This window comes from Schistocerca piceifrons, chromosome 1 (genome assembly GCF_021461385.2).
Source record: "Schistocerca piceifrons isolate TAMUIC-IGC-003096 chromosome 1, iqSchPice1.1, whole genome shotgun sequence".
NCBI classification, from domain to species: domain Eukaryota; kingdom Metazoa; phylum Arthropoda; class Insecta; order Orthoptera; family Acrididae; genus Schistocerca; species Schistocerca piceifrons.
The window spans coordinates 336,324,639-336,347,830 of NC_060138.1; the positions used below are offsets into that span (position 1 = coordinate 336,324,639).

Genomic DNA, 23,192 nt, shown 5'->3' on the forward strand with positions numbered 1-23,192 from the left:
ATCCAGTCGCAGGTGATTGTTTTGGCGAGCAACGCAGTGCTGGGACGGGCTTTCTCAGTGTTATCCCTTTACCTCATGGTGCGGATTGTCTAGAAAGGCCGAATCCTCTATTATCCATCACCCCTTGGAGCTTGTATGCAGTATATCTTAAATTTTTGTGTATTGTTGTGTTTAGGTTTTATTGTACTTCTTTGTATTTTATTGTATTGTATTTAACTATAGTTCGCTTTATTTTTCTTTATTTTACATTTATATTTTAGGGCTGCAAACATTATCCATCCTGCTCCAGGACCTATACAGTTTGCTCTTCACCAGATTGACTAAACAAAAGTATCGTCATTTCCACTGTTCATAATGTTGATAGTGCTTTTGAATGAAACCAACAGAGAAATGACATGGGTATCAGAAGTCAAAGATGCAACTTTCACTCCTATTACAATTCAGGAACTGAAGGCTTATTTGGGACTTCTTATATTAGCTAGTGTGTACTCATCTGCTGAAGAATCTCTTTAAGAGCTATGGGACAACGTGATCGGTCAGCCAGTTTTTCATGCAACATTGTCACTTCAGCGATTCCAAACAATCGGAGATTTCTCAGATTTGACTAAAGAGATCAACCAGCTAAGCAACATCATGATACACTGGCTGCTATCAGGACTCCCTTTGAAATGTTTCTGGGACTGTTTAACATGTTTTTCCTTACAAAGATGTCACAGTGGATAAGGAGTTAGTTCCAAAGGAAGGTGTCCCTTCCGGGAGAATATACCTTCAAAATGCAGAGGGAAATATGGAAAAAATTACAGTTGTTATCTGGCGAAAAAACATCACACGTTTGTGCAGGAAAAGCGTATACAGAAAAGCCACAAAACGGATCATGAGAAACAAATCAAAGCAGAAATGTTTTGAGGCTTGTTGAAAGGACTGAGAAAAGGCCAAAAGTTATCACCGATTATGTCTTTATGGACTACACCCTGGCCAAAGAACTTCAAGAAGAATCAAACATTAGCAGGAACTCTCAGAAAGAACAAAGCTGAGATTCTGAAGGAAAAACAGCCAAACAATAGCAGACCAATACTTTCAATCACCTTTGGGTTCCAGAGGGATGTAACAGTTTCATACTTGTTAAGAAAAAAAAATACCATTACAACAAAACGAAAAGGGGAGTTGACAACAGGTAAACTCGCCACCACTTCTTCCTGCAAAAGGTGTACCAAATGATGGCCTGTTTGTTCTGTAACATGCTAGGTATTGCAGCAATAAAGTCTGTGTGTTGTATGTACACATCAATCCAGAGAACAATCAAAATAAACTGCACATAAGGTGGCAATTTCTAAGTTAACTTTGATATGAGCTAAAGAAAACTTCGAAATGAGGTAACAAAACCAATACAAGAGGAATGAATGACCAAAAAATCTCTCTCACAAGATCAAAGTTATATTGCAGGAACAAGTTCAGGACCAAAAGAACAAAAGAGGGGAGGAAGAGTGTGGATCAATGAAACACCAAAAGGGAAACTAACTGTAATAAATGTCAATAATTCCTCTGCCGAGTGCACACAATCATTTACTGCAAGAATTTTTCAAGTTAGTTCAATGGGCATATAGTTCAATATAGTTCCTCAAAGACAAATTTTGTGAATTAATTTCAATTTTATAATAGTATTTGCAATAAACATTGAAATTTAAGCTCTGAACTGTTTTTCTACACAAAAAAAGTATTTTAAAGTACCACATAAGAATATTTTTCAACTAAAATTTTATGCTGATAAGTTCCAATGCCTGTTTTTCCACATAAAAAAAAATCTACAAAACATATTTTGAAGTACTGCCTAATAATAATTTTAATAGCAGGTGTAACTGACCCATTCACAATGTGTATGTTTCTTGAAAAACAATAGGAACGTTAAGGAAGAATGTGACAGATTCACAGCTTTGGAGGTGACTGAACATGTTTTGTCCACGCAATGGGCTACACCACTCATCGTTATAAAGAAACCATTCAGCAAACTGTCTATGTAGCAATTTGAAGGTGATGACTAATGCACAGGCTGTGACAAACACCACCTCGCATCCAGAGGAATTGGTGATTAAACTGGCATACAGGGTGTATACGTGGACAAGGAAAAAAAATTCCCCGGATTTTTCCCGGTTAAAAATACACTTTTTCCCGGATGAAAACACACTTTTTCCGTGTTAAGTGACAGTATATTTTCCCTCGGAACTGTAAAACTTATCACCCCTTTGAATGGTTATGTTTTTATACACGGGCGTAGAATTTCCCAGCACTTTAGAAAACTAAAGTCAGGGAAGAAAACTCCTTTTGGAAAGATTTTTGACGTGCAGCAACATGTACACTGCATATTTTCACATTATGAAAGTATAAATTCGAATTCCACCAAACACCGCATGTTACTTAGGGAACCACTGTAATCGAGATTGCGATGCTCTTTTGTAAGCCAGTCATAGCTCATGTCATGTGATCCTGCCAGACGATGACAGAGGATATTCAGACCACAGGACATGTGATGCAGTCAGCTAATAGCAACATCACTTATGTAGCGCGGATACACAAACAGGAAAAGTTGATGTTTTAAATTAATATACATAGTGTTGCTACAAGAAACGCAAAGCTTTCACATATAATATTGGTCTCTAAGGTTAATAAGCTGCAAGAGAAGCTAAGCTTTCACATATAATGTTGATATTTTTTGCGCATGTTACACTTTAGGATATATCACACAAATGTGCCAGTAAAATTTTTAGCATAGTCCAGTGACTTGTCCTCAAAGTTTTCCACAAATAAATTAGCTACCACAGAGGAGAGAGAGCTTTCCATAGCACTACATCAATTTGCTCATAACGACATGAATGTCTGATCTTCTAGGCTCAAAATACTTCTAAATGGCTTGTCATCAAAAGCTCTGATTAACGAAATTCATCGTACATTCTCGCAGATAGTTCAATTTGTGTAAAAGGAAATTTACTTTTAAACTAACGGTTTTCAAACCACCATCCGCAATATTTTCCCGTGACCTGTTAGAAATAGGTTCGTTTCATTAGTCGTCAGAAAGCGCCAGATAACAGGCGCCACCGCACTTTGGCTGCTACTATGACACAGGAAGCCCGTATGTTTGTACGTGTAAAACATTAAAAGACCTTACATTATGTCACAAAAGAAAAAAGACATCAGAGGATACTCCAAGAGCATCGGAATTTTGTGAACCATACTAAAATGGCACATTTAAAGTGCATACTTAAAGAGCACATTCATATGTCCAGATTCCCAATGAAGTAGGCACCGACCTGATATTAAGCTTTTCGGTGTGGGTTTTGGGATGTAAATTTTCTTTGAGTACCAGTACTGTATTAACTCATTTTTGATTCTTTCTTGTGGCATAATGTCATATTTGCTAGAAGATGAAAATGTGCACTTGAAATGCAGTGAGCAGTTGAAATTAGCCAATAGTGTGGAACTAAACACTTTATTTCAAACACATGGACTGCCTCAGCGTAAAAGATTGATAAAAACCAAATTTCTGTAGCAAACTGACAAAAATAACTTCATTGTTAATACCGCGCATACGTGAATATGGCAGCTTGAGTGCGGCAGTAAAATTTTTCCTGGTTTCATCTAGCTGCTTGCTGCGACTGCTACATTTATGTAGCCAGAAGCAGGAGAAGGTACCACTGATAAGCCACTCAACTGCACATGCGCATGAGCCCACTCCTAACTGCTAAAACAAATCTCATGTAAACAGTTGTGACGTCACACTCATCGGAGGCAATTTGTTGTTATGAAGTATTGCGTAGCCTTCCTAAAGCCTTTGACACATTTTGCTGTTGGCAAACACTTGTATGAACACTGTGTTTTGTTGTTGTATTTGGCACATTTCCTTTGCAATTTATGTTTTATTTTCCTTTTTTTCTCGTTCATGTTTTATTGTTGCACTATTATTCTGCAGAAGCAGGATACAGTAATATCCTTTGTTAGGGTATAGATTCTTATTAGTCAAAACTACAAAAATTTAACTGTAAACTAAAACAACAAACAATTCCTGGAATTCTAAAAAATTCCCAGGTTTTTCCCGGATCTCCTGGTTGTTCCGGGTCGTATACACCCTGCATGAGCACAAGATTTATTGGAGACGTATCTGCAGCTCCCATTTGACGACGACTCTCAGAAGTTACTTGTCATCAACAAACCTTATGATCTCTACACATATGAACAGTTGGTTTTAGTGGTAGCAAGTACTCTGCCACTTTTTAACGTTTCTCGGAGCAACTCGCACAACATATTCCCTGTTGTATGAACTACATGACACTGTGTTCACAGGCCACTACACAAGGAGCACCCGCAGAACCTTCCGCTTCTGTTTCGAACTTACAAGGTGTGGGTCTCAAGTGCAATCTGTTTAAGTCTCACTTTTTCCAACCCACTATACAATACCTCTGACATGTTATCTCCCACAGGGGATATGACCAACAAAGTCATATCAATGGCATTGAGGCTCTTCCTGGACCCAATAATCTGGAGCAGCATTAGGCTTTTCTGGGCAAAGTTGCGAATTATCATAAATTCATCCCATGAGTGGCATCCATCGTACACCCTCTTAACCAATTTGTATACAACAACGAGTACGGCCGACATAGGAGTTCCATGTATTGTAGTATAAGACACACACACACACACACACACACACACACACACACACACACACACACACACACACACACACAATGCACCTGGGTCTGAACTCAGGATTCAACTAGATTGAAATCCTTTGCTTTAATCTTTATGAGGAGGCTCAGAAGGCTGTGGACAGCTTTCATATTATGACCTCTCAAATCGCACACACCATCAGCGAGGATCCTGTTCTCCACCCAGTGCAACACATCCAGCAGGAATGGCCGACCAACCCCAGTGTGGATGTCCAACCTCATCCATAATTATTTTGTGCTGTGACACTGACTTTGTCGATGGGGATGATCTCGTTGACAATGGAACATTTAGTGCCCCAAGTGGTCATTCTTGGCTTCCCTCCAATGGGATATCCTTCAGCTCTAACATCACACCAACAGGGGCAGAGGAGGGTGGCTCAAAGATGAAGATGCTTGCTCACTATTTTGTGTACTGGCGAAGTGTCAAAACAAAACAAAATTTAAGATTTGATTGTTATGTGGAGGTCATCAGGCCATCCTGCACCTATGTTACTAGCCTTGGCTGGTACCACAAAACCTTGGGAAGGCATTCACCTCAATTTTGTTGGTCCTTTTCCAGAATATATTTTGCTTGCTCCTCATTGATGCTTACTCGCATTTCCCATACACTGTCAACAGCCACTCTACGACAGCTGCTGTGTGTGCCCTCACCCTGATCTTCTCCATTGAAAGCCTCCCGCACACCCTGCTGATGGATAGCTGGCCACATTTCACCTCTCATTATCTTTCACAACTTGTTTGCACCATGGCATCCACGCATCAGAACACTCCTGTTTAACCTGCAGTTCAATGAGAAGGCAGAGCTCCTCATACAGGCCCCCAAAATGCTGATGAAGGGCATTGCTGATACCTTGGTGGAAGAGATACTTACACGTTTTCTATTCTTACAGGTGCACTTCTATGGCGAGAACGAGCCTGGCGCAGCTGCTCCACAGATGCCAGCAGTGCACAGCGCTACACCACCTGTTGCAGACTCCTCACTCACAATGGCTTGACACTACTCGATCCTAAGGCTGCTACTATCAAGACAGATGGAAAACGACAATGTTGGCACCTCCAGTACCAGCTGCGTTGTGCACCTCAGTCACTGTGCTATACGTACTGGAACCCCATTTGGGTTCGGGTGTTGGTCGCTATGAGTGTGATTCCAGCAGTAGTCCATGGTCAGTGGAATCAGCGAGTCTTCACGTTGTTGACAGGTGACAGGCTGGTGGCCCACCATCAAAACCGATTTTGCCTGCAGGTTGTGTATCAGCCTCCACTGATACAATGTACACCTCCCAAGCCGACTCACCTATAGGAACCTGCCCCTCTAGGGGTACCTTCTTCCCTTTGTCCAGCCTCCCTTACTGTGCTCCCCCTTGCTACAGATCCTCATCTGTTGCCTATTCCAACACCCAGCCAGCTGCCCCCAGTATGCCGTTCCTTTTTCGTTAAATTGGGTGAAAACAACGACAACTTACAGTAAGCTTCAGAAGGCTTTTGGAGAGGAGGATATGTAAAGAGCTCAAGTTTTTCATTGGCATAAAATGTTTAGTGAAGGCAGAACAGATGTTGAAGATGAAGACTGCAGTGGACGACTATCAACTCACACACGAATGTCAACTTGGCCAGGGTGGTGCATGAACTCGTACAATCTGATCAAAGATTATCCGTGAAAATGATAGCAGAACTGAGCATCAATTGAGAATCAGTTCATCTAATAATAAATGAAGATCATGGTATGAGACAGATTTGTGCAAAAATTATCCCGAAAAATCTCTCACCACAACAGCGAGAAACACGGAAAAATGTGGCAGCTGATCTGTCAGAGGAAACAGAAATCAATCCATAATTGTTTAGCCATGTTATCACTGGTGATGAAAGTTTGCAATGGTGCTCAAAGGGATCACCCAGACCAAATAAAGCTCGCATGTCAAAGTCAAAAGTGAAATGCATGCTTGTGTGCTTCTTTGATTCCTAGGGAATTGTTCATAAAAGAATGGGTGCCTCCTGGACATACAGTTAACCAATGTTACTAAAAAGAAATTTTAGACTTGGTAAAAGAGTTCTTCGTGTCCGTGCCAACATTGCTGATAATTGGATTCTGCATCATGATAATGCGCCATCACATACTGCTGTCAGTACAGCAATTTTTAACCTCAAAACAAATATCAGTACTACCACAGTCACCTTATTCCACCAGATATCGATCCATACGAATTTTTTCTATTTCAGAGAGTCAAAACTGCAGTCAAGGAACACCATTTTCAAACAACACAATATGTCCAAAAAGCTGTGATGAGGGTCTTACAGGATATGACAGAAGATGAGTTCCAGAAATGTTACCATCAATGGCAGAAGCGCTGGAAAAAGTGTGTGCAATCAGAAGGCAACTACCTTGAAGGAGACAACAATAAACTTGACTAAAACGGTATGCAACATATTTTCTCAGATCAGTCTCATTACTTTATTGTCGCACCTTTTATAACATCTAATTTCACTGAACATACTTTTATTACATTCATAAGAAATTCCCAAAAAGTATCAAAAATACTAAGATGGAAACAAATTTGTTTGCACATGGGGATACATGAACCTGCTACCCTTCTCTCTGTACTCTACATCTTTGCCCACTGCACTGTGCCAAAGCTTTGCCAATTTGAACTTCCTTATTTTTTGTGGTCATATTTGTTGAAGGCTTTTAAGACTGATGAGATTTGTTTATAAAATGTCATCCCTAGGTTGACTTGTTTCTAATAAATGTTTCTTTCAGCAATGAATGGTATATTGCAAGCTATAATACAAAAACAGGAAAGTACAACAAAATGTGTCACTTTGAGTGACGTGTGGTTGTAACGTAACATCAAAGTAAGCCAAGCATATTCCAAGTTTCTGCCATTGGAATGGAATGGAGTTAGCTGGGTGGGGCAAGCCACGCAGATTCTAGTCAGGGAAGGAGTGGGGATAGCTTGGTAAGGAGAGTTGCTCAGGCTTTAACATTTGCTATTGTCGATAAGGCCAATTCAGGTCCTACACTCCAATGGCAGTAGGTGGGGAGCTGCTGTGTATGCCATGGGTGGCAGTCTACAACACCCAGGGGACCACACAGTAGCCCCCAATACAGAGGACAGACATCAGGGTTGCATTGACTCACTGTTGCTCCCTCTCTTCTCCCGAACAGAGAAGGCTGATAACCCACTGTATTACCACTAGTTTTGTACCAGCATCATCACTGTTGCTACCACAACATTTCATGAGGCACAGACACACGCTATCATTGTCGAACCCACTGGTACCAGGAAGGATGGGGACAGCCAGTATGCAAGAGCAGGATCACACATCAGAAGACAGAACAGCCTCGGAGCCTGCGCATTCCACAAAAGACCAGCACAACAATTAAATGCCTAGCAAATACCTAACTTTGCATAACCGTGGAGCAGAGCTGACTGACTGGCCAGCACCTACTTTAACAAGGTAAGGCCGAAATGATAAATTCCAGACAAAAATTAGGAGGCACCTCTAAATCCCCAAACATGCAGAGTAGTATAAATATGATTCTGTTGTATGACGACATAGGCTTTTCACAGGTAAAAAACTGCAATGATATGCTGATAGTGGGTGATATTTTAACAGTGGTTGTTAGTAGACTTGCTCTGAAGAATCAGGATCAGCCATTAGTTCACCATTTGTGGGACAAATAAGGTAACAGCTGTTCATTTCATGAGGCCACTTATTCAAATCTAAAATTTGGATAGCTGTTAAAAATGAAGTTCGTATTCCATGAAATAGCATCTGATTTTGTATGCAATGAGGACTTGGTGCTGCACCCCAGTACTGATCCAAGTACCCATTTGACGTAATGGTCACTGTCTGCTTCTGGGTGGAATAGACTTTTTGAAAATATCTATACAATTATGTAGGTTAAGTTTTGAAAATATCTATACAATTATGTAGGTTAAGTTCTCAGGTATCGCACACTTCAGCTAGTCAACCTGGTGGGCCCTCGCTTGCAAGAAATAGATGAAAAATTATGAATTTTGTGTGCCATTCAATAGCATTAAAAAGCTGCCTTGTGTAGTTTGGTTGTGTGGTGTGGTGTGGTGTGGTAGACAGAATAAGTGCTACATATGCAGGAGGCTGCAAGGTCGAATTTTGTCAGGCGCAGTACCATTTTTTTAATTTTTAAATCTTTACTGACTGATCATTTTTATTCAGTTAATTTATTTAAATATAATTTTTCATTTTTATTCCTTTGTCACATAATTTTAACCAGAATATTAACTCCTTTTATTTCTTCATATTTATCCTTTTCCCACTTTACATCTTTATTCATGTGTTTTTAATCAATCTGATGTACAAGTTTCAATTTAATTTCATTTGTTTTATCTCCCTGTTTCGTTCACACTGTTGCATTCATTATATCTGTTTCTCATTTCACTCCAATTTTGTTTTACTTATAAACCCTTATTTCATTTATATCTTCATCTGTGTTTTGTAAATGGTGTAGTAGCTACTTAGGTTATGTTTTAAATCTCTGACAACTGCCATGCAACAAATAAAACTGACCATCTGGTAATGAGAAATATATTTTTCACAGCATTGCACAGTCAATATAAATAGATTATTTTATCTTTTGTTTTTTAACTGATCGCAATTTTCAAACAACAGTAGTATAATACATAAATATATTTAAATTCATATTCACAAAAATTCTGATTAGAAAAGGAAGATATAAAGACAAAATAAACAAATGAAGTTCATGTGGTGATTAAAATGCTGTGACAATGGAACAGAAAGAAAAAATTACATCTGAACCAATTAACTGAATAAAAATAATGATCAAAGTCACTTTGATAAAGATTAAAAAAATTATTGTGCCTGATGAGATTCGAACCCACAACCTCCTGCATGTGTAGCATTTAGCCTATCCACTACATCCTGCAACCAGTGTACGTAATTCAACCTTTTTAACACTATTGAGTGACACACAAAATTCCCAATTTTTCCATCAATTGCACACAAATAACGGCCCACCAGGGTATAGTACCAAGGATCTTAACCTACATCCTCATATCTGGTTTCAAGAAGTTGATATCATCACTGGGGACATATCTTTACGAGAGTCAGTAATAGAGAGAGATAAACCTGTCTTATGTGGAGATGGGATGTGAGATGATAATTTTCAGATGTTGAGCCTTTCACAGGAAAGTGATTGTTAGTTGTTTAGCAACACTGGGGGGGGGGGGGGGGGGGGGAGGAGACCAGACTGAATAGCATGTAATAGATACCTGTAGTACTAGAGAATAACTAGTTCTCATACAGTATATATATCAGAGGAGGAAATACAAACCCAAATAATGGTTAAAAAATTTTCAATCTTTTAAATCAGATAGCACACCAGGCTAAAATTCTTTTGAAGGTGATTTATGTGGATGTCTTATTCATACAAGGGTTGCCTAGCTGAAATTTTTGTAATGGATATTTTATGTTTCCACTGTGGCACAGGTTTCTGGAAGTGGGAAAAGGATGACAAGGTGATCACTGCTTCTGCCACTTGTTATACTGCAATAACGGTATGTCTTAGGATGATTCCACTTTTCCCATGTATGAAAAAGTACAAATTTAAAATAAATGGAAGTTATACCCATTACTATTCTTTAGATTTCTGCATGGAGTCTATCCTGTTGGTTGTCAGCGTGGCACAGAAAGAAAAAAAAAATCAGAACATGGTTGCTACCAAATAAATCGTCATGCACTTTCTACTATGGAGGTGGGAGAAAAGTGGAGCTGTAACTGAATAGAGTGATAGCTGAGAAGGTGTCATTTGCTGGGCTTAAACAAGTTTGAAACCCTGAGTTTAAAACAACAAAGTTTTTTTGTCAATTACATGTTCCAGCAGGTAGCCTTGCTGATAAATTTTGGAACTACCCCCAGAAAGCATTGTGTGCATTAAAATCCACGCAATATGAGGTCAGGTGGAGGTAAGGAAGATCATAATTAGTAACTATCTGGAGTCCTGTCACCATCGACTTTGAAAGAACATGTAAAGTTTAACATCTTTGCATGTAAGGCTATTGCTTTCAATAAGTGCTGAGTGCCATCTGTTCAGTGAAACTGGTCTCGTGGACCAACATACAAATCCCACCCAATGCCTTCACAATGTCAGCTCTGTTGTAACAGGTTTTGTAATGTCTGAGAATAGATTATTCTGCAAGCCTATACCAACTTCTGGGTAGAGTGCTACGAAGTTCACGTTCTGCACAGAGATGGGAGGAACCATTACAGTTCCACTGAACAATTTTAACAAGCACTTTTGGAAGCAGGGTTGTAGCAGTAAGAGCTAGAAGGCAAAGTTCAGAATCTGTGTCCACTTGAGTTACGACACCTGTCTTTCTCTCGAGTTTTCTCTTTTCCTTATAGGGATCAAGTTTCAGTTAGGAAATGTTTGGGGGGGGGTTACTGGAACTGACGGACATGGCTCCAACAGTCCACTGTCCAAACCACCTCCATCCACTGCCTGTTGTGAGTGCTTGTCCTACATTGTTATTTGTGGGATATGTCTGTTTGAGGGGTGCACTTGTCCAAGATGTATTGTATGTTGAGAATACTGCTCTATTTTCGGAAGGAATCCTAAAGTCCTCAAGGAACATATGTATTTGTCTATCATCCAAGTTTCAAAGTACATTAATCTGTTAGATTGTCTGCATACTTGTATTCTGCAATCTTCTTTAAAGATTTGCTACATCAAAGAGCACAGGAGGAGGGCGTGGAAATAATGATCTTCCTCAAAGGTAAAGTTAAGTGGTGATTTTGCACATAGAGCATTTACTCAATGTTCAGGCGGTCTCCATAAAGGGAGGTATACACAGTTAAATGTCATACATATATAAATCAAAGAGACAATTGTGTCTATCTACCAGCACTTTCCCATTTGGTAAGTCACAGCATCTTTGATTTTTATATATAATTTTCCCATGTGGAATTTTTCCCTCTAAAATATATATAATATTATTATTTCCCACTCTTGCAGGACTGTCACCTTCAAAGACCACAATGAATGCTCTTTTTTTATATGTGGAGGGTGAAACCCAATAACAGGAATCATACTTCGCCAGTCAAAAATGTTAAGATACAGGCTAATGGGGGTAGAAGAACAATCAAAATCTCAAGTCCCTAGGCACATTTAATCCACATCAAAGAAGCCACCACAGTTTATGAGTCAAGTGGAAAAGACATAAGAGGAGAGAGAGGAGAGGAGACTGCAGCAAGGATGATAAGAAGAAATGCCAGAATGGCAAAGGGACTTGTTTTCAGCAAGAAAGCACTCAACCACTAGTAGTTAGCTCCACAAGAAATTAATTAATGGAAAGTTTGAGCAATGCAATTTTAACACCCTGCTGGGAAAGAAAAAAAAAGAAAAAGATAACAACACTATTATACAGAATGGAATCTGTAAATGCAAATTATATGCAGATTGTGTTTTCAAGGGAACTCTTAACCAAACAAATGACTGAGTAATATTTTTAAAATGCATTTGTTGACTATAAAGAAGCATTTGACACAGAAAATTCAACCAAATTGTTGTGTAATAAGAGTAAGCTGTGTACAACAGAAAATATATAAAAAATTTAAACTGAACTAAATCACAAAGACTGAAATAAGGGTGCCAGGTATCTATTCCTTAATTGATATAGTGACTAGCATACAAATGGTAAAAATGATTCGTTAATGACACTATACACACAATTCCACTTGCAAGCATCCAAGTAATTTTAAATGGAACTGAACATTATATCCAATGTGAATTGAGCCAGCTTCTGAGAAAATTAAGTAAGTATTACTTAAATACCCACATCAAAAGCAAAAGTGAGTCTATTTAGTGGATGTGAACTACTTAAGATTTTAACAGTTAATAAAGCAGTTCCAAGTTAGTAAAATCTTTATCTTTTGTGTCATGTTAATTACACATTGAATGGCATAAGCACAAAGCTTCAAAAACGAGTATTTATATGGCACAATGAAACAGCATTTTAATAACAACAGATAAAATACACTGCTTAAAATACGTAAGCAGCAGTCCCCATATCAAGAAACAGGGAGATGTTATTTATCACCTAACAATTCACAGAAGTACAAATTTTAGTGATTTAACTGCAATATAGTTCTCAGGTGGGAAGCTCATTTGAATAACTCTGCATACTTGCTTAGCTGTCAGCTTAATTCCAGACTTTATGAGCTTTCTCCAAAAAATTAATCAGGACCAGATCCAAACTATATGAAGATTAACATTAGTACAAACAGTTCATGTATCATTCTGTTCACTTACCAATTTTGTATCAATAGGTACATTTCTGTAATTATTGTATTTATTTTTCATTTCTTCATAAGTCATGAATTGGAGTGCACCATGAGAAACACCAAATATCCCAGGAACAAAACCCTGCAATAATAAATTTTATTTAACACTAAGTACATAACATTGCAGAGTTTGGAGTTTTTTAAATACTCACTTATTCGAGAATCAAAACAATACAATAAGATGAGAAAAAGTAAAACAAACTGGAGATACACAAAAAAGGTCATTGGTGGAAAATAAATAAACTCACTAACAATGACTAGGAGGGAGAGAGAACAGAGGAAGAGAGAGATTGCAGAGAGCAATATGTGAGTAGTACTACTGACAGACTGGAGTGGAACGAGTGGATGTGGGACAGCAACTAGAGGAGATTGAGGCTATGAGGACTGCGAGATTGATGACTGTTTTGTAAGGACAATTCATACTGATTTTGAAGAAGTTCATATTTGGGAAGGGTGGTGGTGTCATATGTATAAATTGTGAGGAAACAGTCTATCATGTGCTCAGCAGCATGTTGTTCTACTGGGTTGTCACCTCTGCTCTAGACAAGAGTCTAGAATAGCTGTTCATTCAGGTGGGCAGCTGTTGGTGGTTGTGCCTCAAAGGCTGCGTGTAGGTAACAACAGATTTGGCTTAACACTGTTTTCACAAGACAGTCCTGCCTTAGAGGATATTTTTTTGGTGGAACTGGAATAAGATGTGATGTATGGGTACATAGAATATACCTTGCATCTGGGTCTTCCATGGGTATATGAACCAAGTGGCAAAGTGTTGGGTGTAGGTGTTACATAAGAATGGACCAGGACATTCCACAGATTGGACAGGTAGTGATATAGCACACTACTACTACTACTACTACTACTACTACTACTACTACTACTACTACCACCACCACCACCACCACCACCACCACCACCACCTTACATCTAGTACTGCAAAATTCTCTCCCTCTCTATACTGGCAACTGAAGACATTTGAACAGCTGACCTGACTTACTGGTATCGTTATGGAGATACTGACTCAATTCATGGAAGTTTGCAAATAATGAAACACACAATTAATAAAAAACCAACCAAACTTTAGAAAAAAAACAACGAAACTTTGATATTCACAGTATGATGGAAATCATGTGGTAATGGGAAGTTACATCTACGTAAGTTGAATGGACTCAACCTTCAGTGCATTGTGTTCCAAATTTTCCAAAAGCACATAAAATGTGGAATGGCGATAGCATCGGAAGATATGGGACTCAAAATATGCCTATTGTTGTTAGTGCACGGTCCTTCACTTAAATTTCTCTTGCTGCAAAATTTGTGAAACAAGAACATAATTTTCACTTGTCCTAACTCTTCATGCTATAATTTAACATTAAGCACAACTGTCTACCAGTCTGACACTAATGTGTGAGAGTTTTAGGTGATGTATGTCCTTTCCTTCAACTTTAATACAGACTCTCCCCGCAAGTTTCGAGGGAACATAGAGCTCAACATGCACCCACTACTGAAGAAATCATCATCATCATCATCATCATCATCATCATCATCATCGCTGTAGACAAAATTAAGTGCATCATCACAAACTGGAATGTAAGGCTGCAAGCACGATATGGAAACATTCATCACCACCAGAAGTTAAGAAACTAATTCAACCATCAGCTGGCAAGATTATGGTAATACTATTCTGGGACATGGAATGTGTGATGGCCATTCATTCACCCCAAAGAGAGAAAACTGAACAGTGAGAAGTATTGCAGTGTGTCGCAAACTAAACAAACCTGCAATCAGATTCAAACACTGCAGAAAACTGCAAACATGTATCATCCTGCAGCAAGATAACACTCAGCCACATTCTGCCAAATGGACAACCGAAACAATAAGGAGTCAAACTGCTCAAGCACCTGCTGTACAGTCCAGAGCTTGCTCCAAACTATTTCCGTATGCTTGGACCACTGAAGGAAGCACTCTGGAGAAGATTTGCAACAATGCAGAAGTCATTTGTGCAGTGCACAACTAGTTACAGATGCAACCAAAACACTGTCTGATGGAATCAAAAAATTTGTGAAGTGTTCAACGAAGTGTGTTTAAGTGCAAGTAGGTTATACAGAAAAATAATGTTTATTTCAGTTTTCTACCATTACATTACACATTCCTTTTCTCAGTAGTCCCTTTACTTTTTGACCTCCCCTCTTACTAAGAACTGCCACACTGCTACCAGATTAGATTCCAAACTTAAGACACTAGTCTCTGACAAACACAACAACATTTTAAACTAACATAATCAAAAAAGGAAACCTTGCAAAATGATTGACAGGTCCAAACACTGAAAACACAAATGTTTATATGCAAATCTGTTTCACTACAGTTGTGGCATCAGTTTGCACTTTTTTTATTTCCTCTGGAAATAAAATTAGAAATTCGAGGCAGTTGGAATCTGGCCCTTTTTAACACGATGTTTGTACCTACGTACTGTACCTCATATTATATTTCGTGTTTTCCATTACTGTCCATTTTAGCTACATATTTATGATAAATGCAGCTTGCTACCTGCAACACTGAGACATTCAGACAATTATTGACACACTGATGATGCCACCCACAACTAAGGTGAAATGGGTTTGGACAGAAATGAACCCATGACCGTGCTCCTACCAGAACACAATTTAAGTATGCATACATAAAAAGAAGTAGAAAATTTGCAAACTGAAATAAATAAAATGTACTCACCCTGTAAAGTCCCCGGATCCCTTCTGTACGGTAAATTTTTCTCAGAGCATCCATCATCCCAGCATATCTTTTGCTGTCTGGTAGCTTCGACAGATCCAACTCACTATACTGCAGACATAACCGAGTTTTCACCACCCATATAGGATTTGTCATAACAAGGGTGAGAATCCCTGCCTCTGCTGCAGCCAACATATGGAGGAATGGTCCCAAGGGCTTTTTGCTGTTCCCTCCTTGGATCCATGTTTTAATGGTGTTATAGCTGTAACAGTAATTTCAACATTGTAAGATGTACTGTTAATAATTGAAGTACGAGTCAATCTGCAAGGGCTAGAGAGAGAGAGAGAGAGAGAGAGAGAGAGAGAGAGAGAGAGAGAGAGAGAGACGAGCGAGCGAGCGAGCACAAGCATCTGGACTCAAACATTGTATGCTGAGAAAAACCTGTACACAAACAGGTGTACTCCAACAACGCACATCCTACACGGACCACATATTTTAGAAAAATCCTAAGCAGACCTCAACAAAAGCCAATTTACAATAACAATGAAAAAAGCATTTTATTTTTTTAAACACATTTGCCTTTCAAATGTGTGCACTTTTGCAGGTGTTCGAACTAATTCCGTAAACTTTCTCTCTGCTCTGATGCTGATACCTCAAAAATAAATAGTTTTGGAATGATTCAGCAGTTTAAGGTAGTTGAAATTCCTATGTACACTAGAAGATATTAGGTGATAAATCTGACTAATACAATCAGATGTTTCTCTCCAGCAAATAACTAAGTTACTTGCTGCGTGACCGCTGGCATTATCATGGCCAATGCAACTTTTGAGTTTTTTTCCCCTTGTATCATCAAGAACTTGTGGCAAAAATTGTTGAAAATCATTCACCATCAACTGTGCTATGATCCTCTACGTATGATCGGCATAAACAAAGAAACAAGCAGTCCGTTTTTTGGAAATTTTTTGTTGCTTTCTGTTCAAAGATTAACACCAATACTATTTATTTCCGATAGTTTTCAGATTGTACAAAATATCCACACCCTCTGCAGACCACATTTTAGAAAATCCGGACTCGACAGCAAACAATAGTTCAAAAAGCAGCTGCTGAAGTTTAAGAGAAAGCATACGAGGTAAGTGAACAGATAAAACAGTAAGTAAAGGGAGATGAAAATCTAATAATCATGCGAGATTGGAACACTGTAGTATGGGAGGGAATAGAAAAAAGTTACAGGAGAATTAGTAGCAGCAAATTCACTGTTCAAAAATCACAAGCTGAGGAAGTATGCTTCAAAATGGCCTAGAGGCATGGGAAGATTTCAGCTGCGTTACATTTTGGTGAGATTCCAAAATCTGATACTGGAGTGTAAGCTGTACCCAAGAGCAGACACATACATAGCTCAGCTCACAATTTGGTGCAAACAAGTAAGCTGAATTTAACAAAATCATTCAGAAGAGTCAATGTGGAAAGAAGTGGGATACTGAAGTACTGAGGAATGACAACATGTGTTTGAAATTCTCTAATACTGTCAATATTGTGATAATGAATACCACTTGGAGGCAGTTCAATTGAAGAGATATGGAGTTCTTTAAAAGGGGGCAATCTCCAAAGATGGGCAAACATGTTGGTATAAAGTAGATAACTGAAGAAGCCTTGGGTAACAGAAGAAATATTTCAACAGAAGAAAGGAATCACAAAGATGTTCAGAATAAGACAGAGATACAGCAACCTAAATCACTTAGGAATGAACTAAATAGGAAGTGCAGGAAGCTAATGCACGATGACTGCAGGAAAAATATGAACAAATTGAAGAAGAAAGGGTTATCAGAAGAGCAGATTCAGCACACAGAAAATTAAACAACTTTCAATGAACTTGAAAGCAAAGGTGTCAAGAGACTGCAAGAGAAATTCTGCAGTTAAACAAAGAAAAAAAAGGAAACGTGTTGAATACATACACTGAAGGCCTCACGACATGTTAGGGAAAGAAATACAGAGTATGAGGAATCCAGTATTAGACTTTTACAGACCTTTGGAATATTTCAGATCCAATAAGGAACACACTAACATTCCTTTGTAATTTCTAAAATCAATGAGGGAAGTGGCAATCAAAACAGAGTTGGTTTGTAGAATGTATGTCTAGAGACATACCATCATACCCTCAGAAGCAGATCATCCATCAACCCCGAAGATAGCATGGGCATGCAAGTGTAAAAACTATCTTACAATCAGCTTAATAGCTCATACATCAATCTTACTGACAAGAATAATACACAGAAGAATGGGAAAGAAGATTTCACACATAATGCTGATCTTTTTTGCGCACACAAATGTGCCAGTAAAGTTTTTAACAATGACAAATGTCTGATCTTCTGGGCTCGAAAATATTCTAAATGGTTGTCCTCAAAGATTTGAATTTTGAATGAGAGTCAAACGCTCTTATTTAAGAAATTCATCAGACATTCGCGACAGTTCATCTTGTGTAACAGGAAATTTAATTTACTTCAAAGTAACGCTTTTCAAACAACCACTGAATATTTTCCCGCGACCTGTTAGAAATCTATTAGTTTCAGCAGTTGCGCCAGATGACAGGTGTCGCTGCGCTTGCGCAGATACGATGATGCACGGAGCCTGTACGTTCGTACATGTAAAACATTAAAAGATCTTACATTATGTCATAAAAGAAACAAGACATTGGAGGATACGCTAAGAGCATGGGAATTTTGTGAACCATACTAAAATGCATAATTCGGCTTAAAGTGCACATTCGTCTGTCTAGATTCAGCTGTAAATTTTCTTGGATTATCAGTACTGCATTATCTCATGTTTGGTTCTTTATTATGGCATAATGCCATACGCGCTAGAAGGTGGAAATGTGAACTTGAAATGTAGCAAACAGTTGAAATTAGCCCATAGTGTGGAATTAAACACTTAGTTTCAAATAAATTGACTGTCTCAGCAGAAAAGATTAATAAAAGTCAAATTTCTTTAACAAACCAACAAAAATAACTTCATTGTTCTGCAAGGCAATAAACGCTTGAGTGTCAGAAAGGTGGAAACAAAATAAAATCTGAAACAAATAACATATTTTAGCTTACCATAATTATGTGAATGTATTTTAATTCACTTGATAGCTCCCGGCCACAGAAATCAGTTTTGCTTTCATTTGACTTGAGAGCAATAAACAAAGGGAAACAGCAAAATCACTTAACATAAACACGGATCACGTGGAGACTACCACCTCACCACTACAACTCAGATTGCTCTGCACATCAGGTCCGGATCTACGATATTTCCGAACTTGGGCAATATTAGACAGTGGCGCTCCCCCTCCCTCGAGCGTTTGAGGTAGGACGCCAAAAATTTTAAAAATCGACTTTTCAAAAATATCTTCATTTTGTAGTGCACATCTTTCTGATGAGTCTGATACGTAAAACATATGATCGAGGGACCTTAAGACATGCTATTTCGTCTTAAGTGTGCCGAAGTGCAGTGCCACGCCTCTTCATACATCCTCCTTCCATCGCACGTCTCTGTATTTCGCTCTGTGAAATCCAAATGTGTAATATTTTGTAATGGGTGCCATCAAACTATATTCAGGCCAGTGGAAATTAAAATGTCCTGTGGTGCCTCTCCTGCTCCCAGTCGGCCAGTTTGACACCCTGCCCCTCTTAAAAAAAAATCTCGCAATTAATAGTGGATGGGATAATTTGTAACTGGGAGAACAAGAATTCTTCAGAAAATTTGCAGTCTTTACTGCCTATTAGCTATTAACTTGCTGTTTCGAGTGACATAAAATTAAATTTAGGATACATAAAACGAGTAAAGACAAGAGACAAGCAAGACAGTACACATTTCCTCAATCCATAAGGCCTAGCCTTTTTTTCTCTCTAATCTTGCCACGGCTTTATATGGCATACTTCCCTTTCAGAGAAAGAATCTATTACCTCATCCAAGTTCGTCAATGTTTTACTACATGAAAAAACAAAACGTCGCCGTCTACTACCAGAAAAGCTGTTAATACAAATAGTACCCAAGACTGGTGCGGTTTCTCGATATGATTACGTGTATTTTGTCACTGTGTGCTAGATAAAACGAAATAGGCCTACCTAATATTGCAACAATTTTTACACACACCAAATAAACAACTGTTTTGGCACAAATGGTCATTTTTATAACACGACAGGTCCACAGCTCGTGGTCTTGCGGTAGCGTTCTCCCTTAACGCGCACAGGGTCCCAGGTTCGATTCCCGGCGGGTTCAGGGAGTCGAGATGACTGGGTGGTGTTGTATGGTCATGATCATCATCATGATCACCACCACCACCACCACCACCACCACCACCACCACAGAATATAATTCACAAAGTACCAATATAATCAAATGCCTATGAGGCCTACTACAAGCAGAAAGTTGTATATTAGGAAATAGTTTCACATTTCATTCATAGTCTCTAGCTTCTGAAGCACGAGATCGAATGGTAGTAGTAGTAGTACGAAATTTTTATATAAATTTCGAATCATCATATTCTTCCGTGATATGTGAGAGTCTCAGTTTCTTCTCCTTCCTCGTTCTAACAAACGATCTTGTCATCACTAATTCTGTAACTATTCCTGCCAGTGTCAAAATTTATTCTCTAGTTAACTTCACTAACCCTGCCACAATCACCGGTTTAGTTATCCCGCATTTGTTCTCCAGTTAGGTGTTATTACGTGTTCGTACAACGCGTTTTCCGCACTGCTCCCAGAATAGAACTTCAACGGCTGCTAGCAACTGGCCCTTAGTAGTGCAACGGTCTGGCCAAAAATGTTTTGTCAAAATTTCATTTTCTTGGATACACGGAGAAGACAATATGTAATCTTAATTGCCTGTTATTCCTGTTAGTCATTTATTTCCACTCTGGTAGTCTGAATCTATGGAATTCACTAGTAATTATGACAACACTGATCATTTGCAAACCCAGTCAACCACATAAACAGCGATTGTAATTCACCCTTTCGGCTTTATTCACTCAACTCGTATAGACCCGCCCCCTTTTGTCTACAAGAAAGTTTATTTCTAGATGCGACAGATGCTGGGAGCTTTGTGAAACAAGGTCTTTTTTCCACAATAATATGAATTTGGTGCCACCCCCGCCCCCCCCCAATCTGCCACCGGGGGCAGATACCCCAGTTTGCCCCTGCCCACTAGTTCCAGGCCTGTTGCGCATACGTGAATCTGCCAGCTTAGGCGCACCAGTAAAATTTTTCCGGATAGCATCTGGCTGTTTGCTGCAATTGCTTGTACAGCTAACTGCCACGTTTCTGTAGCCAGAAGCAGGAGAAGGTACTACTCATACGCGAGTCCACTGCACATGCGCATAAGCTCGCTCGCAACCGCTCAAACGAATCTATTGCTAACAGTTGTGACGTCACGCTCATTGGAGGCAATTTGTTGTTATGAAGCACTGCACAGTCTTCCTAAAGACTGACACATTTTGCTGTTGGCAGACACTTGTATGAGCACTGTGTTTTGTTCTTGTATATGGTGCATTTCCTTTGGAACTTTAGTTTTATTTTCATTTTTTCTCTCGTTTGTGTTTTATTGCTGCAGTATTATTCTGCAGTAGCAAGATATAGTAATATTCTTTGTTAGAGTATTGGTTCTTGTTAGTCAAAGTTACAAAAACGTAACTAAAAACTAAAACAATGAAAAATTCCCGGGTTTAACAGTTTTCTCCCGGATGAAAAAATTCCCAGGTCGTATACACCCCGCCACTAAAAACATGCAAACATAATTTACCACCCCACAGTGATGTCCTCACTGTCATGAGATAGTCATGTCAAAAAGCTTAGTTTATATATTGTACATTGTCAGTCACTTTATAACGTGATTGTGCTATGAAGGTCTTCACACTTATTACCTTACGTTAAGTAGAGATTTGATATTTTAAAAGAAAACAGTTCTTTTATTAGTAAATGTATTTTAATTGTACAAAAAATAAAATTGAATTTGTGATGTTAGAGTTACCTGGTTTTCATCTCCTTTATTCAAAAGTTTTTTCTGCAAAATATGTAGCTGAATAAATGAGCAATAATATTCAGATACAAAATTACCAAGTGCCCAGAGGAAAAAACAATATGTGAAAGTTATGGAAATGTGCCAGTGCTCCTACTGGCAGAAGGGGTTGAAGAAGAAAGAGTGAGGAAGGGAAAGGACTGACAAGGTTAGGAAATGGAGAGAGTTACGGGAAAGTTGCCCAGACTTACTAGACAGGATGTGTAAATATACACTAGTACAGGGCAGTTAGTTCCTTCTGCACAACAGCAGCAGTGGTAATTGCCTGAATCAGCATATTGTGAAGGCCCAATCTCTCCGTACCATACAGCACTAAGTGCAGTGGTATAGTACCGTGCAGCAACGATGTAACAGTTTACTAATCTCATAATTTTATAACCTGAAAACTAGGCATTTCCTCAACAAGATACTATCACCACTGCAACGCGCTACAATGAGCCCTCAAATGTATTTTTCACCCAAATATTCCTCCTACAGTTGAAACACCTACCTTATTATATGTGAAGTACATGAGAGATGAAGGACTCTTGCTGCTGAGTCAATAAATTTAAGGAGTGCAGCCACAAACTATTTCTCCCTCTTCTAATGTTTCAGCTATCTTCAGAGAGCCAACAGAATGAAGATGGCCAAAAGCTATACAGCTGAAATATTAGAAGAAGAAGAAGAAGAAGAAGAAGAAGAAGAAGAAGAAGAAGAGTTTATGTGACTGCACTCTAAATTTAACACATTGGCTACTGTGCCACAAAAATATCTTGATTCCAAATCTTGCCTGCTGCTTGCTACTCACAAATTTCTGACCCATATAGGAAAAAACTTCACAGGAGTATATTCCCTAAAGAATATCTGACTATTTCTATTTCAGGGATGTTGTTCATGAAAGCAGCATTTGGCTAAAAATTCCAAAAAACCTGCATTGAAAGGTAATTTCTATAGGAGAATGTAGACATTTCTATTTGCACTGTCCAGGAATGCAGTCTGAGGGTTCATTCAGGCAATCTAATCACCTCTCAATTGTTCTTAAATATCTTGTTACCCAAAGACACTCGGGGAGAAAGATAACCATTGACAACTGGCATACCAGTGTCCCACTTGCCACTAATTTGATTGATTTGAAGCCAACTTCAGTGGAAATGTTACAAAATATAAATGTGAGATTCTTGCTGCACTCCTCCCCTGTAGACAGAGATGTTTGATACATTGGCTTGGTTTTATGACAACTGTGTATGGCATTTTATGTTCCCAGAAAGGCTCACTGTTTACTTCTATAGAACAACCCATCATGACAACATTCATGAAGATACTTGTGCCTGTAAAAAAATGTGTGTTTCCAAAACAGCAGGAGGGTAGTATTGGATAGGTGTAAAA

General features: G+C 38.7%; 1 protein-coding gene across 1 annotated transcript in view; it reads right to left on the reverse strand.

Annotated features, from left to right (window-relative positions):
• Positions 1-23,192, reverse strand: part of LOC124783331 (mitochondrial folate transporter/carrier) — a 60,564-nt gene that overhangs the window by 25,472 nt on the left and 11,900 nt on the right. The window contains exons 3-4 of the mRNA XM_047254013.1: positions 15,780-16,038; positions 13,027-13,140 (exon numbers count right to left, since the gene is read on the reverse strand). Coding sequence (XP_047109969.1) covers positions 13,027-13,140; positions 15,780-16,038 — 373 coding nt within the window. The remainder of the gene's footprint in view (positions 1-13,026; positions 13,141-15,779; positions 16,039-23,192) is intronic.